Source organism: Panthera leo, chromosome E2, assembly GCF_018350215.1.
Source record: "Panthera leo isolate Ple1 chromosome E2, P.leo_Ple1_pat1.1, whole genome shotgun sequence".
Classification (NCBI taxonomy): Eukaryota; Metazoa; Chordata; class Mammalia; order Carnivora; family Felidae; genus Panthera; species Panthera leo.
This window is the reverse complement of record NC_056693.1, coordinates 11,967,490-11,984,217: the sequence shown is the minus strand read 5'-3', so window position 1 is coordinate 11,984,217 and position 16,728 is coordinate 11,967,490. Positions and strand designations below refer to the sequence as shown.

General features: G+C 51.9%; 1 protein-coding gene across 12 annotated transcripts in view; it reads right to left on the bottom strand.

The window, feature by feature from the left end:
* The window catches only part of CEACAM20 (CEA cell adhesion molecule 20), a 65,770-nt gene that overhangs the window by 807 nt on the left and 48,235 nt on the right, over window positions 1–16,728 (bottom strand). For 2 of the 12 annotated variants that reach the window (XM_042918212.1, XM_042918214.1), the window contains 10 exons: window positions 15,908–15,985; window positions 15,016–15,294; window positions 14,281–14,562; window positions 13,167–13,445; window positions 9,758–10,036; window positions 8,127–8,241; window positions 7,832–7,917; window positions 7,036–7,097; window positions 6,637–6,672; window positions 6,014–6,136 (listed from right to left, as the gene is read on the bottom strand). In XM_042918212.1, the coding sequence (XP_042774146.1) occupies window positions 6,014–6,136; window positions 6,637–6,672; window positions 7,036–7,097; window positions 7,832–7,917; window positions 8,127–8,241; window positions 9,758–10,036; window positions 13,167–13,445; window positions 14,281–14,562; window positions 15,016–15,294; window positions 15,908–15,971 (1,605 nt within the window). In that variant the 5' untranslated portion in view covers window positions 15,972–15,985. The other 10 variants (XM_042918218.1, XM_042918219.1, XM_042918215.1 and 7 more) reach the window with 10 other exon arrangements.

The window sequence follows — 16,728 nt, the reverse complement described above, 5'->3', positions numbered from 1 at the left end:
GCAGCAACAGATTACTAATACACTCCACTCCAGATCCTTTGAATGGATTGCTCCTTCTCATCCCTCCAGAATATAGCAGACGTTGAGTTGACTGACCTGACACTCTTCCTCATATCTCATCCCTTGCCTGCTTCTATTGACAAGAACTGGGAAGCATAACACCTCATTCTCTCAGCCTTCCTGGCAACAAGCAATACCATGTGACACAATTCTGGTCCAGGAGATATGAGTAATTTCACGGGCTGGCACTTCTAGGAAGAGCTTTTGCTCTACTGATAGAAAGAAGCAAATGTGGCTTTCCTTCTCTGGACGAGGGGGACCTAAAAGTCCACGTGTGCCAGTTCATACCTGACTGGAGAGCTCACAAACCTAAATACAACCCATACAATGGCCTGAGCCAGTCTGATTCTCCTCTGTAGAATTTGAACCTAGAAACTCTTAACTAGTAATAGAGGATGTTGTTACATGTAATCTGAAGTTATAGAGGCGTGGTGACTGGGAGGCTTGCATAGGAATTCAATCTGGACTGAGAACAATGGAACAGATTCATTGCTCAACAAATATGAGCAACCACATAAGAGAAAAGCTTCCTGACAACATTCCAGTCCTCACAGGCCCACCAGTAATTTCTGAAATTGGGTTATATGAGATTCCCCCAGTGTTCTCTGAATTACTTTCAGGGGGTTTGTCTTTCTTATTAAAAGCCCTGACTATGGGGCCACCTGGCTGCCTTAGTTGATAGAGCATGCGACCCTTGATCTCAGGGTCGTGAGTTCAAGCCCCACATTGGGTGTGGAGCCTACTTAAAAAAAATGTTTAAAATCCCTATGATATATAAGACATTCACATCCTTTGAGAATAGTTCATCTGTAAATTACACTAAAGCCTGCCGCCCTCCAATCTATCCTCCATAGTAACTGGCCTGCCCTCTAGAGTAACAAGGAATACATTTGTCCCTTTAGTGCAAGACAGCACTTCGGACACTAAAATACTAGAATTCTGTGGCCCTAAAGTTTCTCTTTTCCAAATCTGTTCTGGCCTCCCTCTTTTGCTTCCTGAAATCTGATTGGTCACTGACTCCTTCAGAGGATACTGTCTAAAATCCATCCCTGGACATGAAGTAATCTGGCTAGTCCTGAACATGGATGCTATTGCTTGAATCCTCTGAAATAATCTCACTAGTCCTTAGAACCAGGAAGCAATCACCTGAGTTATCGGAACTTCCAATGGGAAGGTCTGCTTCCCATCTGCCTGGATGAGCTAATAGTTTTCTTCCTTTTGGGTGATAAAACTGATTTTTTTTTTTTTGGCCACCAGGAAACTCAAAGACAAATGATAAATACAGGAACAGGTACTACATAGGTCCAGCATATTTACCTTCTTATCCATACCTTGATTTCCTGCCTATTTTTAGAAGCATTTTCCTAATTGTGATTCCTATTTCTAATTTAGCACCATTTTATGGTGTGATATATAAGCTTGCTGTGAATTGCCTCAAATCTCCCATGGGAGGAATGTAGAGAGGTGAGTATCATGAACAAAATGAAAAGATTGGAAAGAAAAGAAAACAAATTAAAGGAGATAGATGGTTATCATTGTACTTAAAGGGATGGGAAAGGAATGAATGGAATGGAGAGAAATGCAATGGAGTGGAAAGGGATGGGATTGGATGGGATGGGATGGGATGGGATGGGATGGGATGGGATGGGATGGGATGGAACAGAATGGAATGGGTGGGGTGGAATTGAATGGAGTGGAGTGGAGTGGAGTGGGTGGGGTGGGATGGGATGGAATGGGTGGGGTGGAGTAGAAGTGAATGGAGTGGGGTGGGGTGGGGTGGAGTGGGGTGGGGTGGGGTAGGGTGGGATGGGACGGGATGGGACAGAATGGAATGGGTGGGGCAGAATTGAATGGAGTGGAGTAGAGTGGGGTGGGGTGGGGTGGGGTGGGGTGGGATGGGATGGGATGGGATGGGATGGGATGGGATGGGATGGGATGGGTGGGGTGGAACTGAATGGAGTAGAGTGGGGTGGGGTGGGGTGGGGTTGGGAGTAGAGTGGGGTGGGGTGGGGTTGGGAGTAGAGTGGGGTGGGGTGAGTAGAGTAGAGTTGGAGTAGAGTGCGGTGGGGTGAGGTGGCACTGGACGGGATGGGATGGGTGGGGTGGAGTAAAAGTGAATGGAATGGAGTGGGGTGGGGTGGGGTGGGGTGGGATTGGATGGGATAGGATGGGATGGGATGGGATGGGATGGGATGGGATGGGATGGGATGGGATGGGATGGGATGGGATGGGATGGGATGGGATGGAATGGGTGGGGTGGAACTGAATGGAGTGGAATAGAGTGGGGTGGGTGGGGTGGGGTGGGGTGGGGTGGGGTGGGATGGGATGGAATGGAATGGAATGGGTGGGGTGGAATTGAATGGGTGGGGTGGAATTGAATGGAGTGGAGTGGAGTGGGGTGGGGTGAGGAGGGGTGAGACGGGATGGGATGGAATGGAATGGGTGGGGTGGAATTGAATGGAGTGGAGTGGAGTAGAGTGGGCTGGGCTGGGGTTGGGAGTAGAGTGCGGTGGGGTGAGGTGGCATTGGATGGGATGGGATGGGTGGGGTGGAATTGAATGGAGAGGGGTGGGGTGGGATGAGATGGGATGGGATGGGATGGAATGGAATGGGTGGGGTGGAATTGAATGGAGTGGAGTGGAGTGGAGTAGAGTGGGGTGGGGTGGGGTTGGGAGTAGAGTGCGGTGGGGTGAGGTGGCACTGGACGGGACGGGATGGGATGGGTGGGGTGGAGTAAAAGTGAATGGAATGGAGTGGAGTGGGGTGGGGTGGGTGAGGTTGGATGGAAACTGGAATCAGGGAATGGAGTGGAATAAATGGCATAGCATCCAAAAAATGTAAATGAAGAAATGGAATAAATAGAAAAATCATAATAGAAAGGAATGAAGAGGAAAAGAAGAGAATAAAATAAACCGGCATGGAAAGGAGACTGACGACACGGAGTGCAGGATTAGAACTGAATGGACAAGAGTGGGAAGGGAAGGCATTTGAGGAAAGGAAAGGAATGGAGAACAAGTGACAAAAAAGCAATATGACAAAGGGTAATTGGGAGTTCAAGAATGGCGATGCAGGCACAAAACTGGAATGCTGCAGAATCTAGAATGAGGAAATGGAGTTAAATGGAGTTCATACGATGGTGTGCAGGGTAAGGAAATGGGAAGGAATGTTGGGAGAGGACTTGAAAGCACGAAGTTAAATGGTTGGGAAAGTAACACGGGCGGCTGGAAGGGAGGGCCATGGAAAAGAATGACAGAAGTGGGTGGGAATAAAAAGAACAGAATGGGATCCAATGTGGAGGAATGGAAAAGGGATAAAAAAGGACAGACTGAAAAAATTGGAAACAGTAACATGGATTTAATGGAAGAGGGAGGCATGGGGGGAAAGGAAATACAGGGAGAAGAAGGAAATAAGTGAAAAGAAAAGGAAGTGAGTGGGAAAGTAGTGCTGTAGGATAAGAAGAAAGGGAATGCAGTGGAATGAACTGAAAGCCAGGCAAGGGTTAGTATCCAAGTCAGTTAAGTGTCCAACTTCGGCTCAGGTCAGGATCTCACGGTTCATGGGTTCGAGCCCCACATCAGGCTCTGTGCTGACAGCTCAGAGCCTGGAGCCTGCTTCGGATTCTGTGTCTCCCTCTCTTTCTGCCCCTCCCCAACTTGCGTGCTCTCTCACTCTCTCAAAAATAAATAAAAACATTAAAAAAATTTTTTAAGTCTATAAAGAACTTACCAGACTCAACACCTGAAAAACAAATAATCCAGTGAAGAAATGGGCAGAAGACATGAATAGACATTTTTCCAAAGAAGACATCCAAATGGCTAACAGACACATGAAAACATGCTCAACCTCACTCATCATCAGGAAAATACAAATCAAAACCACAATGAGATACCAACTCACACTGGTCAGAGTGGCTAAAATTAACAACTCAGAAAACGGCAGATGTTGTCAAGGATGTGGAGAAAGGGGATCCCTATTACATGGTTGGTGGGAATGCAAACTGGTGCAGACGCTCTGGAAAGCAGTGTGAAGGTTTCTCAAAAAATTAAAAATAGAGCTACCCTAAAACTCAGCAATCGCACTACTAAGAATTTATCCGAAGGATACAGGAGTGCTGATTCATAGGGGTGCATGTACCCCAATGTTTACAGCAGCGCTATCAACAATAGCCAAATTATGGAAAGAGCCCAAATGTCCATCAGCTGATGAATGGATAAAGAAAATGTGGTATATTTATACAATGGAATACTACTCAGCGATGAAAAAGAATGAAACCTTGTCATTTGCAACAACGTGGATGGAATTGAAGGGCATTAAGCTAAGTGAAATAAGTCAGTCAGAGAAAGACAGATATCGTATGTTTTTACTCACATGTGGAAGTTGAGAAACTTAACAGAAGACCGTGGGGGAAGGGAAAGAAAAAAATAGTTATGAACAGAGAAAGAGGCAAACCATAAGAGACTTTTAAATACAGAGGGTACAAGGGGGTGGGGGAAATGGGTGATGGGCATTGAGGAGGGCACTTGTTGGGATAAGCACTGGGAGTTGGATGTAAGTGATGAATCACGGGAATCTACTCCCAAAGCCAAGGGCACACTGTATGTTAGCTAACTTGACAATTAATCAATTAAAATTTAAAAACTAAAATGTTTAAATTCATAAAAAAAAAAACCAGAGCTGAATGTACACAGGGATACTGAACAGGAAGGAACGGGGTGATGGAAGCCAGAATGCATAGAACGGATTACATGTATGAATGGGGAAGAGCAGGAATGACATGGGATGAGAAGGAAAAGAATGGAAGTGAGCCCAAGGGATGGGACAGAAGCGGGGTGGACAGGAATAGAGTAGAAGGTAGCAGAACGTGGAAGAAATGAATCAAGTGGAATTAGAAGGGAAAAGTGAACAAAACGTAATAGAAAGTAGTGGGAAAGAACGGGAGGGAAAGAAGATGAGGGCGAGATGGAAAGGGGTACAATGGGATGACACAGTAGAGTGGGATGGAATCCACAGAGCGCAATGGAGTTCAGTGAGTGGGAAGAGAGGAAAAGGAAAGGAATGGAATGGAATGGAATGAGTAAGAGAAACAGAAGGAATTTTACGGAAAGAATCAAGGGGCGCCTGGGGGGGGCTCGATCAACTCTTGATTTCAGCTCAGGTCGTGATCTCCCGGTTCGTGAGACTGAGCCCCGCATCGGGCTCCGCGTGGCCTGCCGCCCTCTCAGTAAACAAATAAATGGATAGAAAAGAAACACGCGGTGTCGGAGTGTCCCCGGTACTGACCCCATCTTGTTCACATCTGCAAGATGACCTCCCCGGGGGGCTTACGTGTTCCGTGCACCTTGGAAGTTAGCGTAACCCCCAAGCGAACGTGGGAAGGCTTGTTCTGGCATTCCGTGTGGCTGTTTAGATAACTCGTAGAGATGACATGGTTTCTTCCCCCCCCCCACGCCTCCCGGCACACAGGTGGCAGCAAGAGGTCTGTTAAGCCCTAGACCCTTTGACGTCACTCTACAAAATCTGTGGATGAAGATCGGGACTTTTTGGAGAACTGCTGTGCAGGTGCCTGGATTATCATCCACCCGATCTCCCCTTCTCAGTAAGTTACTCTGAATGAAAATCTGTGTAAACTGTATGGAGTCACCTGCTTTGTTTTCTGGTCTCAGAGTGCCTCCTCAGTTTGGGGATACATTGCTGCCCCCTCTCCACCTTCTGACAGGTGGCACGAAAACAAATGTGACAGAAACCTGGAATGGAGTAAGACCAAGTCGACCGGAAGAGAAGAGAATGAAGTGAACTAGAACATGATAGGACGGAAATGGGTGGAATGGAACTGAAAAGCGATTAAGGGAAAATTCTCTTGATAGTTTATCCCACGGACTTTCCATCAAGGAGGAAGCGGCAGATTGGTAACAGCTCTTGACCTATCCAAAGATTCAGGGTGGCATAAAAGTACCTCATAGTGTGATTCTGTGCTTCCTTTCGGTAGAGTGGGGACCAATGGATCCAATGTAACTTCGGACGATGGTTTTCTGGGGCCATGAGAATCGTTCCCGGGGGTTACTGATGGTGGCTCCTTCTGTGAGTGAAGGGAGAGATCAGTTAGGGACCACGGGCACAGACTGCCTTAAAATCACAGTGTCTACAAAGTGTCAACTTGCATTCTTCAGTGACCCAAGAGAGGAACAGGTTTCACCAGGATCTTACAAAGAATCAGAAGTGAATGTAAGTCTAGGACCCAAGGCCCTGCCCCTGATCTAGAACGCTGTCTTTCCACCTGGCGACCTCTGCAACCTCTACTCCAAGATTTCCTTTGCACCCCAGCATGTGCCTGGCTGGTGCCACCTCATTTGCAATACAATTCAGAGCCCCGGAGGTGAAAGGAACACAGTAGGGGCCAGAGACCTGGAATCTGACCCAGCTGCCTCTAAAGCCTTGGCCTACTTTCTCCCCATCCCGGCCCTGCAATGCACAATTACTATTTACACAGGATGGTTTCTCAGACTTGTCAAATACAAAGTTCTCAGATTGTATTCCCTCTGCAGATTTTTCATATCAAGCCCAGCAGGGCCAACATACCTCATAAAACTGCTCTGGGGGATCTGGTGGCAGCATCTAGGGGAAAAGAAAGTGGTGAAGAGGTCATGGGGCTTGGGATGGGGACCACCCCCAGAAATTTCCAGAAACAGCTTTGGCCTCGGAGGCATTTACATCCCTCCTGATTCCCAGAGGAGCTCAAAGCTGCACATTGTCATGTGGAAGAGCTAGAAGACAAAAGGGAAGAGAGTCAGGGAGGATCTTGGGATCCCCAGAGAAGGCAGGGGAGGAGATGCAGAGACCCAAGCTAGCACTGGGTATCCTCAAGAGAACGTGCCTCACTCCCCGACCCAAGAGGTGGGACTGACACAGCCCTACTGGGCTGGGGATGAGCCAGGTAGTCAGGGGAGCAGGGAGGGGGACCTCTGGAGCATTGCTCACCTTTTTGACTCCAACCTGTCCTTGAGGTTTGGGTAAATTGGCATACATGGGGCTCAGCCAATCTAGAGAAAGGGAATACCAGCCCAGGGCCGGGATTAGGAAGAGATGTGGGGGAAGGGGCTGTTTTCCTAGGTCACTCCCATCCCCAGAAAGGTGGTGCAAGAAACCTTCCTTCCTTTCTTCCCAGGACTACCTACCCATCACATCTTTGGTGAGCTTGACCTGGAAAAGTCCTGGAAATCTAGCTCTGGGTTAGAGTAGACCGTTTGATGAGATGGATAAGGACAGAAACCTAAGACCTAGCCCTAACTGTGCCAGGGGGTCCTCTGTAGCACAGGTTTATCCTTTATCCTTCCTGGACATGAATCGCCTTTCTGTAAAACCGAGCTGAACTAGACAGTGTCTAGGACTTCCATCCCATGGGGCCCATCCTTCCAGAATCCTAGGCCGGAGATGTCAAAGATGTTTCGTTTTGCCTCTGGTCAGCTCCCACCCATCAGTAGAGGGTGTGGGAAGCACGGTGCTGAGGGGGATTGTGAGGCTGACTTTGGGTTCAGCAGGGCTCAGCAATCCATCCGCAGAGTTTTCCAAGAGTGAGGAAGGAGACGATGGCAACTAATGCCCCATTTTTGCTGTGGTTGGTGGAACAGACATAACTGCTCAGAGTTCTTGGCTCCAATCTCATTCGTGATCGTCACACTAGTGGCAAAGCTGGGAGCAGAGGCCCAGGCTCCCAATACTAGCTTCTTTCCCAGCCCCCACTGCTGCCCCGGGCATCAGCTATGAAGTCACTTACTGGAACAGGACTCTGCATGGGGCTCCTCCTCAGAGGTGGGTGTTGCTGCCTCCTGGATGGGGTCCTCTGCTTTTTCCCTTGAGAGCCTGAAACCCCAAATCCCTCATTCTCGTGTGCCTCCAGTCCTTGCCACCTTCACAGGCCCTACCCATATCCCACGTCCATTCTTGGGCAATGTCCCAAACCCCCCCGAGTTCCCCAGTTGCTACAGACACAGCTCAGCACCACGGTCAGCCACACTTCTGCCAGGCAGGCCCCCTGCAGGCCACACCTCCTACCCCATTCCCAGCTTTACCGTCTGGCATTTCTGATGTAGAGGAAGCAGCCCAGCCCTGCGGACAGGGCAATGACAGCCAGGATCCCGATAGCAATGCCACCAATGGCTCCTGCAGACAGGGATGACTGGGGACCTGGGCAAGGAGAAAGAATCAGGACACTGCTCTTAAGAAGGAAGGGGCTCTGCTCTGGAGGCACAGGAGGGGGGCTTCCAGGATGCGATGGGGGTTCTTGGTTTCATTCTCTGAGCTTTCATTTCTTCCTGTGCCAAATGAGCATGGCCATTCATAACCCTATAGGCTTCTGCCGGGATTAAGTGAGATCCCACTTGGAAGAACCAGGGCCATGCCTGACACAGAGTAAGCACTTGGTGAAAGGCGATGATACGATCCGGTGATGATGATGCCAGACGCTGCCTTCCCCCAGGCTCTAAGCTCCGAGAGCCCTTCATACGTGGTCTCGTTCAAACCCTACAACATCCCCATGACCATCAACCGGACTCACTGCTTCCTCCTCTGAGCCTCTGTTTCTCCATTCATCAAGAGGTCTTGGGGACAGCTGGGTGGCGCAGTCGGTTGAGCGTCCGACTTCGGCTCAGGTCATGATCTCACAGCTCGTGGGTTCGAGCCCCACGTCGGGCTCCGTGCTGACAGCTCGGAGCCTGGGGCCTGCTTCGGATTCTGCGTCTCCCTCTCTCTCTGCCTCTCCCCTACTCATGCTCTCTCTCAAAAATTAAATAAGCATTAAAAAAAATAGAAAAAAAAAAAAAGGTCTTAACAAGACCAGAGGGTTGTTCTGAAGATTACATATGGTGCACTGGGTCCTCTGGGAAGGTACATTGGGTCCTCTGCTCAGCGACGACTAAAAATGTCGCTCCTGGCTTCAGACCCTAGGACAGGGCTCAGTCTCTCCTACCCAACAGAGATGCCAGCAGGCCCACCTCAGAGCCGGCTGGCTGGGGAGCTACCCAAGAAGTGTTTGCTGATACGGCATATGGAAAGGCTTGTTTCAAGCATGTGGTACAGGCTCAGCAAACAATAATTCTATTTGTTTAATAAACACAATATGCCAGGCACTGCCATAAACGCTTTACGAATGTCGATTAATTTTCAACAACCCTAGGATATAAGCGCGGTTATCATGTCTGTTTTACCTACAAGTAATCAGAGGACCAGAGATGTTAAGCAGCATGCCCAGGGTCACACAGCTATCAAGCACCAGAGCTGGGATAGGAACCCTGGCTAAGAGCCACACCGTGTTGTCCCCTCGAGAACTCAAGACAGAAATAAGGGGACCTGCTGCCAGTCACACCCAGTTGTGATTCGTGTAATTCCTATCATTAATAGAATTCCTACCTCACTGCTCCACCCAGGGGCTGTCTCCCGACTCTCTGTACTGCTAAACAACTCTGGAAGGGAAGGCATCACCACCCCCGTTTACAGGTAAGGAAACTGAGGCTCAGAGCAGCCTGGAGGGTTTCCCGGGGGGCGCACGGCTAGGAAGCAGAGGTTCTAGGCTGGGATCGAACAGCTCCACACTGGGAACCTGCCCACGCAGCACACTCCCTGCCACGCGAGAAGCCCAGATAGCTTCGGCCGGCATCAGGAAAAGCCACTTGGACCCCAGGGGAAGGGGCGCCGGGGGACTCACCTACCACTCTGACCCGGACCGAGGCAGAGCGGGCCAGGTGGGTCAGCGGGTTGGAGGCCGTGCAGTCGTAGATCCCCTGGTGCTCCCAGGTCAGGGCCCAGATGATCAGCACCTGCCCCGCATGCACAGCGGTGGACTGTTCAAGGGTCCAGTGAAACTCAGCGCCCGGCTGGGACTCCGCCCGGCACTGCAGGGTCAGGCTGGAGTTGAGCTCGGCCTCCACGGTGCCGACCACCCCGGGCGCAGACCCGCTGGTGATGTCCACTCGGTCAGGGCCGTCTGTGTGCAAAGCCAAACATCACGCCTCCACCCTCCACCGGGGAGTCTTCCTGTCCTGCCCCGTTCTGCTTCCGCGTTGGAAGTGTCACCCCTTTCCCCACCCCCTTCTCGACTCTAAGAGCATTGCAGGTGGTAGCCCGGAGAACCCAGGCTTTCCCAGCTGCCCTTGAAAGGAGCCCCAGCAAGATGTTCCCTCTTCCTCCTTGGTTCCCAAGCGGGTAGATTGTAGTCCACACCGTGGAGGGGAGGAACCCAAAGCCAAATGGCAGCAAAACGAAACGAACAAAACCTCCGGCCCTTGCAAAAGCGAACTCTCCCCAAGGGGCCTCGTGAACACATCCAGGCTTCACAGATTGCTGCCGCGTCCCACAAACATGAGCCCTAAACTTCCAGAACCGTCACCGTTCTGAGGGACTTTCTAACCGAACAGCAAATAGCCCTGTTGCAATATTTGAATTTACACCCGTGTATCCCCAAAGGTAGAGAGAGATGCTTGTGGCTTTGCCCCGTGAAGCCAGGAGAGCCTGGGACAGGTCCCTGGTACGGGAAGGGAAGGAAACAAAAGGAAAGGGAAGGAAACAAACGCAATGGCTGTTGAATTTCTCACACAAACTAAGAGTTGAGTCTTTGTCTTATTTAAACGACAGCCTACCGACCGGGCCACCTGGGTGCCCTGAGTCTTTTACCTTATTTACATTAACGTGACAGGTGCCTGGGTGTGGCCCAGTTGGTTAAGCGGTTAAGCGTCTGACTTCTACTCAGGTCATGATCTCATGGTTTGTGGGTTCGAGGCCTGCGTGGGGCTCTGTTGTGCCGACGGCTCAGCCTAGATCCTGCTTCAGATTCCGTGCCACCCTCTCTCTCTCTCTCTCTGCCCCTCCCCCCCTCATCTCTTTCTCTCTTTCAAAAATAAAATCACGTAAAAAAAATTTTTTTAAATAAATTAATGATGAACTACTGGAAGGAAGGATGCAAAGAGTTTTGAGTTGTTACGCTCCTAGAAAAGAGGACAATCCTGCCCTCACCCCCGCCCAGGAATCCTTTGATATCTACCCCCCCATCTGAACCTCCTGGTTACCAGGATCCCTCACCGTCTTCCAATCCTGGCATCAGATCCTCCCCAAGGCAACCAGAGGGGACCTCCTAAGTGCAAATTGGACACTATCCCTCCCCCACTCAGAACCCTCCATGGCTCCCCAGTGTCCTTAGGGCAAAGGCCATGGCTGAGGAGCTCATTCACAATCTCGCCCTTGCAGACCCCTCCAGCCCCACCGCCCACCTCTCCACACCTTCCACTCCCAATCCGGAAATAACATCCTGCTCGGATCTTCCGTCTCTGTCCTGTTCCGCCTTGCCTCAGAGCCTTCACACATTCTCTTCCTTCTCTGGAATGCTCTTCCCGGAGCCTGCTCTTCCTAGATAACTTGCTCGTCCCTTGGATCACATCTCACCACGAGCTTTCCCACACGACACCCCCCCCCCCCGCCAGACTTTGGGGGCTTCCCTCGGGTTCCCCAAACACCGTCGCCCCACGGCAGCACTTTTCACGCTGTATTGTCTTTGCCTGATGATCGACCTCCCCATCCCAAGCAGGCCGTGAGCTCAAGAGGTCATTGTCATCACTCATCAAGCACCCGACATGTTGCTCGGCAGAGAGGGAGAACAAAATAGCAATTTCGGGTTTCGTGACGGCAGCGGGAAGGGAAGAAGACGACAGCAGTGTGTGTGACCTCTGTCCCCCCGCCCCCCGTGTCCCCCGTGACTTAGCACGAATAAACGTGGACCCTACTTTCTCTCCCTGCAGGAACCTCTTCTCCACCTCAGCTCAGGGCGGCTACACCATGCGAGTAGCTCAGGCAAAAAAAAAAAACAAAAAACCGCGGGGTCAGGCCCTTTGTCTTTCACTCGGTGCCGACAGCGGCAAATCCCGTGAGTTCGATATTCAAAATGCATCCACGGTCGCACCGCTTCTCACCCCCACAGCTGCCCCCTGGCCCAGGTCCGTCACCTCCTGACGGACAGCCGTGGCCACCGGGAGGAGGCGCCTCACAGGGGTTTCAGTAACGGAGGGCCCAACCTCTGTGCCCTGGAATCCACTGCCGGCCCTCCCCACCGGCTGCCCCCTACTTATACCTGAATGTGTTGGGGAAACTGAGGCAGACCCCTTCCTGGGACACATGGGACTCTCCCTACTGCCTTGACAATGTTCCTTAGGCTGCACGGTGGTCTCTGTACTTCTACCCAACCCTCTCTACCCCACCCCTGCCCTCCCCTCCTCTGCTTGCTCGGGGTCAAACACCTCACTCACTGGCTCCCCCAGCCCTCACAGCTCCCTCCCTTCTTTTGTGCACAGGAGCACTCATCCTACCAAAATCCTCGCCCGTGTCACCCCTTTCGTCCTACCTTGGGGTCTGCCTCTCCAAGGACCCGAACTTTCTAAACCTCCTCCTCCCCCGCTTCACCCCCGCCCCCCATAGACAAGGGCCCAGGACACTCTGGGAAAACCTAGGTCTAATCCTCTCCTCCCTCCACTCAGAGCCTTCTGTGGCTCCCAGTGTCCTCACCACGGCTCACGGGGCCCTGCATGATCTGCCCCCAGCCTTACAACCTCCTGACCTCTTCCATTCCATCCGCCCCAGTTCACCTGTCTGGTCGCCTTGGCCTGCTCGGGTTCCTCTGCCCACTTGTCACCACCCACCCCGCACGCTGCTCCCTCTGCCCGGCGCTCTCTTCCCTTAGCTGCCGACAAGCTTCTGCAGGAATGCCACCTCCTCAGGGAAGCCTGCCCTGACTACCCCAGCTAAGACTGCAAGGCCTTCCCTTCCCAGCCTTCCCTGCCCCTCTCGCTGCCTCCTGGTTCTCCTTAGCCCCATGGCGGTGACACAACACATCTGTCCCCTGCTTAGCTGTTTAAGGTGTGTCTCCCCACTAGAATATAAGCCCCACCAGGGCTGGTGCTGCGTCCTGTCGGGTGCCAAGACAGGGCTGGCACACAGCAGGTATTCGGTGATTGTGGAATAAATGGCTAGAAGGAAGAACGGAAAGGGAGGGAGGGAGGGAAGGAGGGAGGGAAGGAGGGAGGAAGGGAAGGAGGGAGGGAGGAGGACAAGGCCCAGCCCGGGTGACTCACAGCTCATGGCGAGCCTGAAGGGCTCGCTTCGTGCCCGGCTGCCCCAGTTCCAGACCTCACACTCATAGGGTCCTGTGTCGTCCCGCCGGAGGCCGTGGATGACCAGGCTCCTGTTGTCAGCCGACAGCACCAGGTGATCGCTGGGCAGGAGAGCCTGGCCCCTCAGGAGCCACAGGACTCCAGCCCCCTCATGGGGGGTCTGGCAGGTCAGGGCCACGGAGCTGGCATTTTCCACGAGATTCAGGCTTGGGGGCACAATGTGAGGCTTGGTCAGCATTTCTGGAAACACAAAGAGACACGGGTAGGGGTCAGGGACCCCTTCCCTAGTCTGCAGCCCAGGCGGGGGGCCCTTGGGGGCTTTCCAGGGATACATGTGTATGTCTTGTGTGTGTGTGTGTGACTGCGTGATACGGGTGCTGCAGGTGTCGTGTAACAATCGCGAGGACGTGACGGGTTTTGTATGTTTGGTGAGGGTGTGGTCTACAGACGCGTCTTGTGTGCACGTCTGTGTCTGCTGCATGTGTGTGTCGTATTTGTTGTGTGACTGTGAGGCATTGTGAGTTTGTATCGTGTACGTGGGCCTTCTGCATGTGAATGTACGCGGCGTGTCACTGTGTGGTGTGGACACGCTTTGTGTATGGCTGTCGTGTGTGCCTGTAGCTACGGAGTACGTATATCGTGGTGTCAGCTGTGTGCACATCATATGTTTCGTGTGTAGGTTATACGTTGGTTGCATTGTGTGTTATGGGTATCGTATGTAAATTGCGTGTATCGTGCACAGCTGTGCATACGTGGTTATTATTTACGTACGTGAGACTCTGTGTGTGTGAGATGTGTGAATATTGTGTGTTTGTATGGACAGAGAATCAACGCCCGCCCCTCCCCCCCAACTTTCAGAGAGAATCAAATAATGGACAACCCATAGACAGCCAACGAGGTCTCGGGGAGGACGGGTCAAGCCAGGAGCCAGGACCTTCGCTGTGGTCAGAGCCCTGTTCTGCCACCAGCCACACGAGAAATCCCCGCTCCTCTGGGTCCTTCTCAGCCTCCGGGATACTGGTATAGCTCTGATTCTCAGAGGAACAAAGGAGAGGAACAGGAAGAAGCAGCTCACCAAGGACTCGAACTTTAAGAGCACCCAGGCGAAGCAGGTGGGTAGCACCGTTGGATACCAAGCACCTGTACGTCCCTTCATGTTCCCGGGACACAGCTTGGATGGTGAACGAACTCATGGCGGGAGGTGGGATGGAGTCATAGGGGAGAAACCAGGTATAGGCAGGGGGAGGATGAGACTGTGTTTCCACGGAGAAGGTCACAGTGGAGCCCTCTGTCACTTCAACCACCTCCCCTCTGGATACACCAGACTCCAACTTGATTTCAAAGGGGTCAGGACCATCTGGAAGGACAAGAACAATCATAGCAGCAACAAGAGCTCAGCAATGGCTTTCTGAGAGAGACAGAGCTCAGAGGTCAATAAATATTAATATTTCTCTTCTCCCCCACCCAAGCTCTGGATCAATTACAAAGGAGATACAGGAACCCAGTGGAAATTAAATGTCAGCCTTAACCCTGGGTAAAGCAGGATTGTAAGACGTGTCTAAATGCTCTTTCCTTGCCCCTACCCAGACAAGCTTTTGTAGCACACATCTGAAGGTTAAAGAACTTAGTTTTAGGTATGTTAACTTGGAAGTTTCCAGTAGAACCAAGTAGAGACGTCACACGGTTATACGTCTGGAGTCCAAGGGTAGACGAGTCCACATTTGGATGGTATCTGAAGCGGTGAGACTGAATGAGATCACCAAGGAAGGGGGTGTCGGTGAGGGGCTGGGGAGAATGGAAAGGGACTTACAGTTCACAGTCAGGAAGGTGGGAGCACTGCTCCGGACCTGGTGGAAAGCCTGGGCTTTACATTTGTAAGTCCCAGAGTCTTCCCGCTGTACGGTGAGGATGGTGAGGGTCTTGCCATCTGTGGACAGCTGCACGCGCTCGCGGAACACCAGGGGGAGATCGTTGAAGACCCAGTGGATGGTAACGTCAGCATCCTGGGTGCTACAGCGGAAGGTCACGTTTTCCCTCTGTTCTGTGGCAGTGTCCTGGCTGATTGCAATGGTGGGTCTGGCCAGCAGTTCTGCGCGGGAAGAGAAAGAGGGAGGCAGGAGCAGAGACACAGAGGAGGGCCAAGCAAAATGTAGCCACAGAGGGACCCAGAGAGACAAGGGTGGTTCGGAATTGCCTCAAGACACATGAGCTCAATGCCTGGGCTCAAATGCTAGATCCACTGCTCATTTGGAGTGTGATTGTGGACAACCTACTTCCAATCTAAGCCTCATGAAATGGGATCGTACAGATAAAGCGGAAGGATCTGGGGCTTGACAATGGGTCAGTTAACATCAGCTGTAAGGAGAATCGGGCTGGTAACGGATGCCTGCCAGATCCCACTACCCGCTTCTTAGCCAACCTTTCCCACCCCCAGCCACGACAGCTACAATCCACCCCTTTACCCCATCCCCCAAATCAGCTGATCTGACAGGTTGTTGCCAGACCCTGGCTGGCCAATCAGATTTGTTCTATTAGGACTTTGGGCGTGGAATCTTGATGGGTGTTTTAGGTATGAAGGCAGGGATCAGAATGAGAGCCTTGTTTTCTGTGCTCGCATCTCTGAATCTACGATGAGTCTGGGGTCCCCGGGGGGGGGGGGGGGGGGGGGTTCCCTAACATAGACAGAACGACATCCTTCTCACTTTGGATGGTGGTAAGTGGGTTGGTATCAGGGGTGAGCTGGACTGCAGCTGGCAGACTCCACATGGTCAAAAGTGAGGCTGGTGGGAAAGAGAGAAGAGGCATTCAGGGAGGGAGAGGTGGGTTGGCAGAATCCAGTTATGGTCGCCATAAATGGAGGGAGGTCAGGGTCATGGACATGACACTTCATCCCTAGAGGCTTGTCTCCTCTCCACTACTTATTGACCATGTGACTTGTGGCATGAGTTTAATCTTCTCGAGACTCAATTTGTCCAGCTGTACAACGGGCATCCCATCACCTGCATCCTAAGGTTGTCGTGAAGTGGTAATGAATACTGGTAACCTTTAATTCGGCCCCCTGAGGGTCACTGTGCTCTTTCCGATGATGCTCATTCTGACGGAGGCACGTGACCAGTCTCCTCATTCCACACTCCAGAAGGAAAGAGACGCTCGGGGAGGTGGAGTCACGTTCCAAGACCGTTATAGTGAGCGGCAGAAGACGAGACTGAACGTGGCCTGCCGGGCCCTAAACTGTGTTCTCAACACCGCGTAACTCCTGTCGGCCCAGGGATGGGCACAGAGCCTATCCCCTCACAAACCGGAACCTCTATTACCTCTGATGGGGGAAACTAACCTCTGGTACCTCCACAGACTTGCCCTCAGGGAGAGATTTCCCTAGCAAGGGGAGGCAAGGGGAACCGGGAGTTGTCCGATTTCCATTTGGCCATTCGACACAGTTTCAAGACTGGAAGAGACTGTGGGGATGAGTGGGGGCCCCCCTCCCCCCTCCCCCACCCCAGCAGCCATGCTTAGGTGCAGCTGA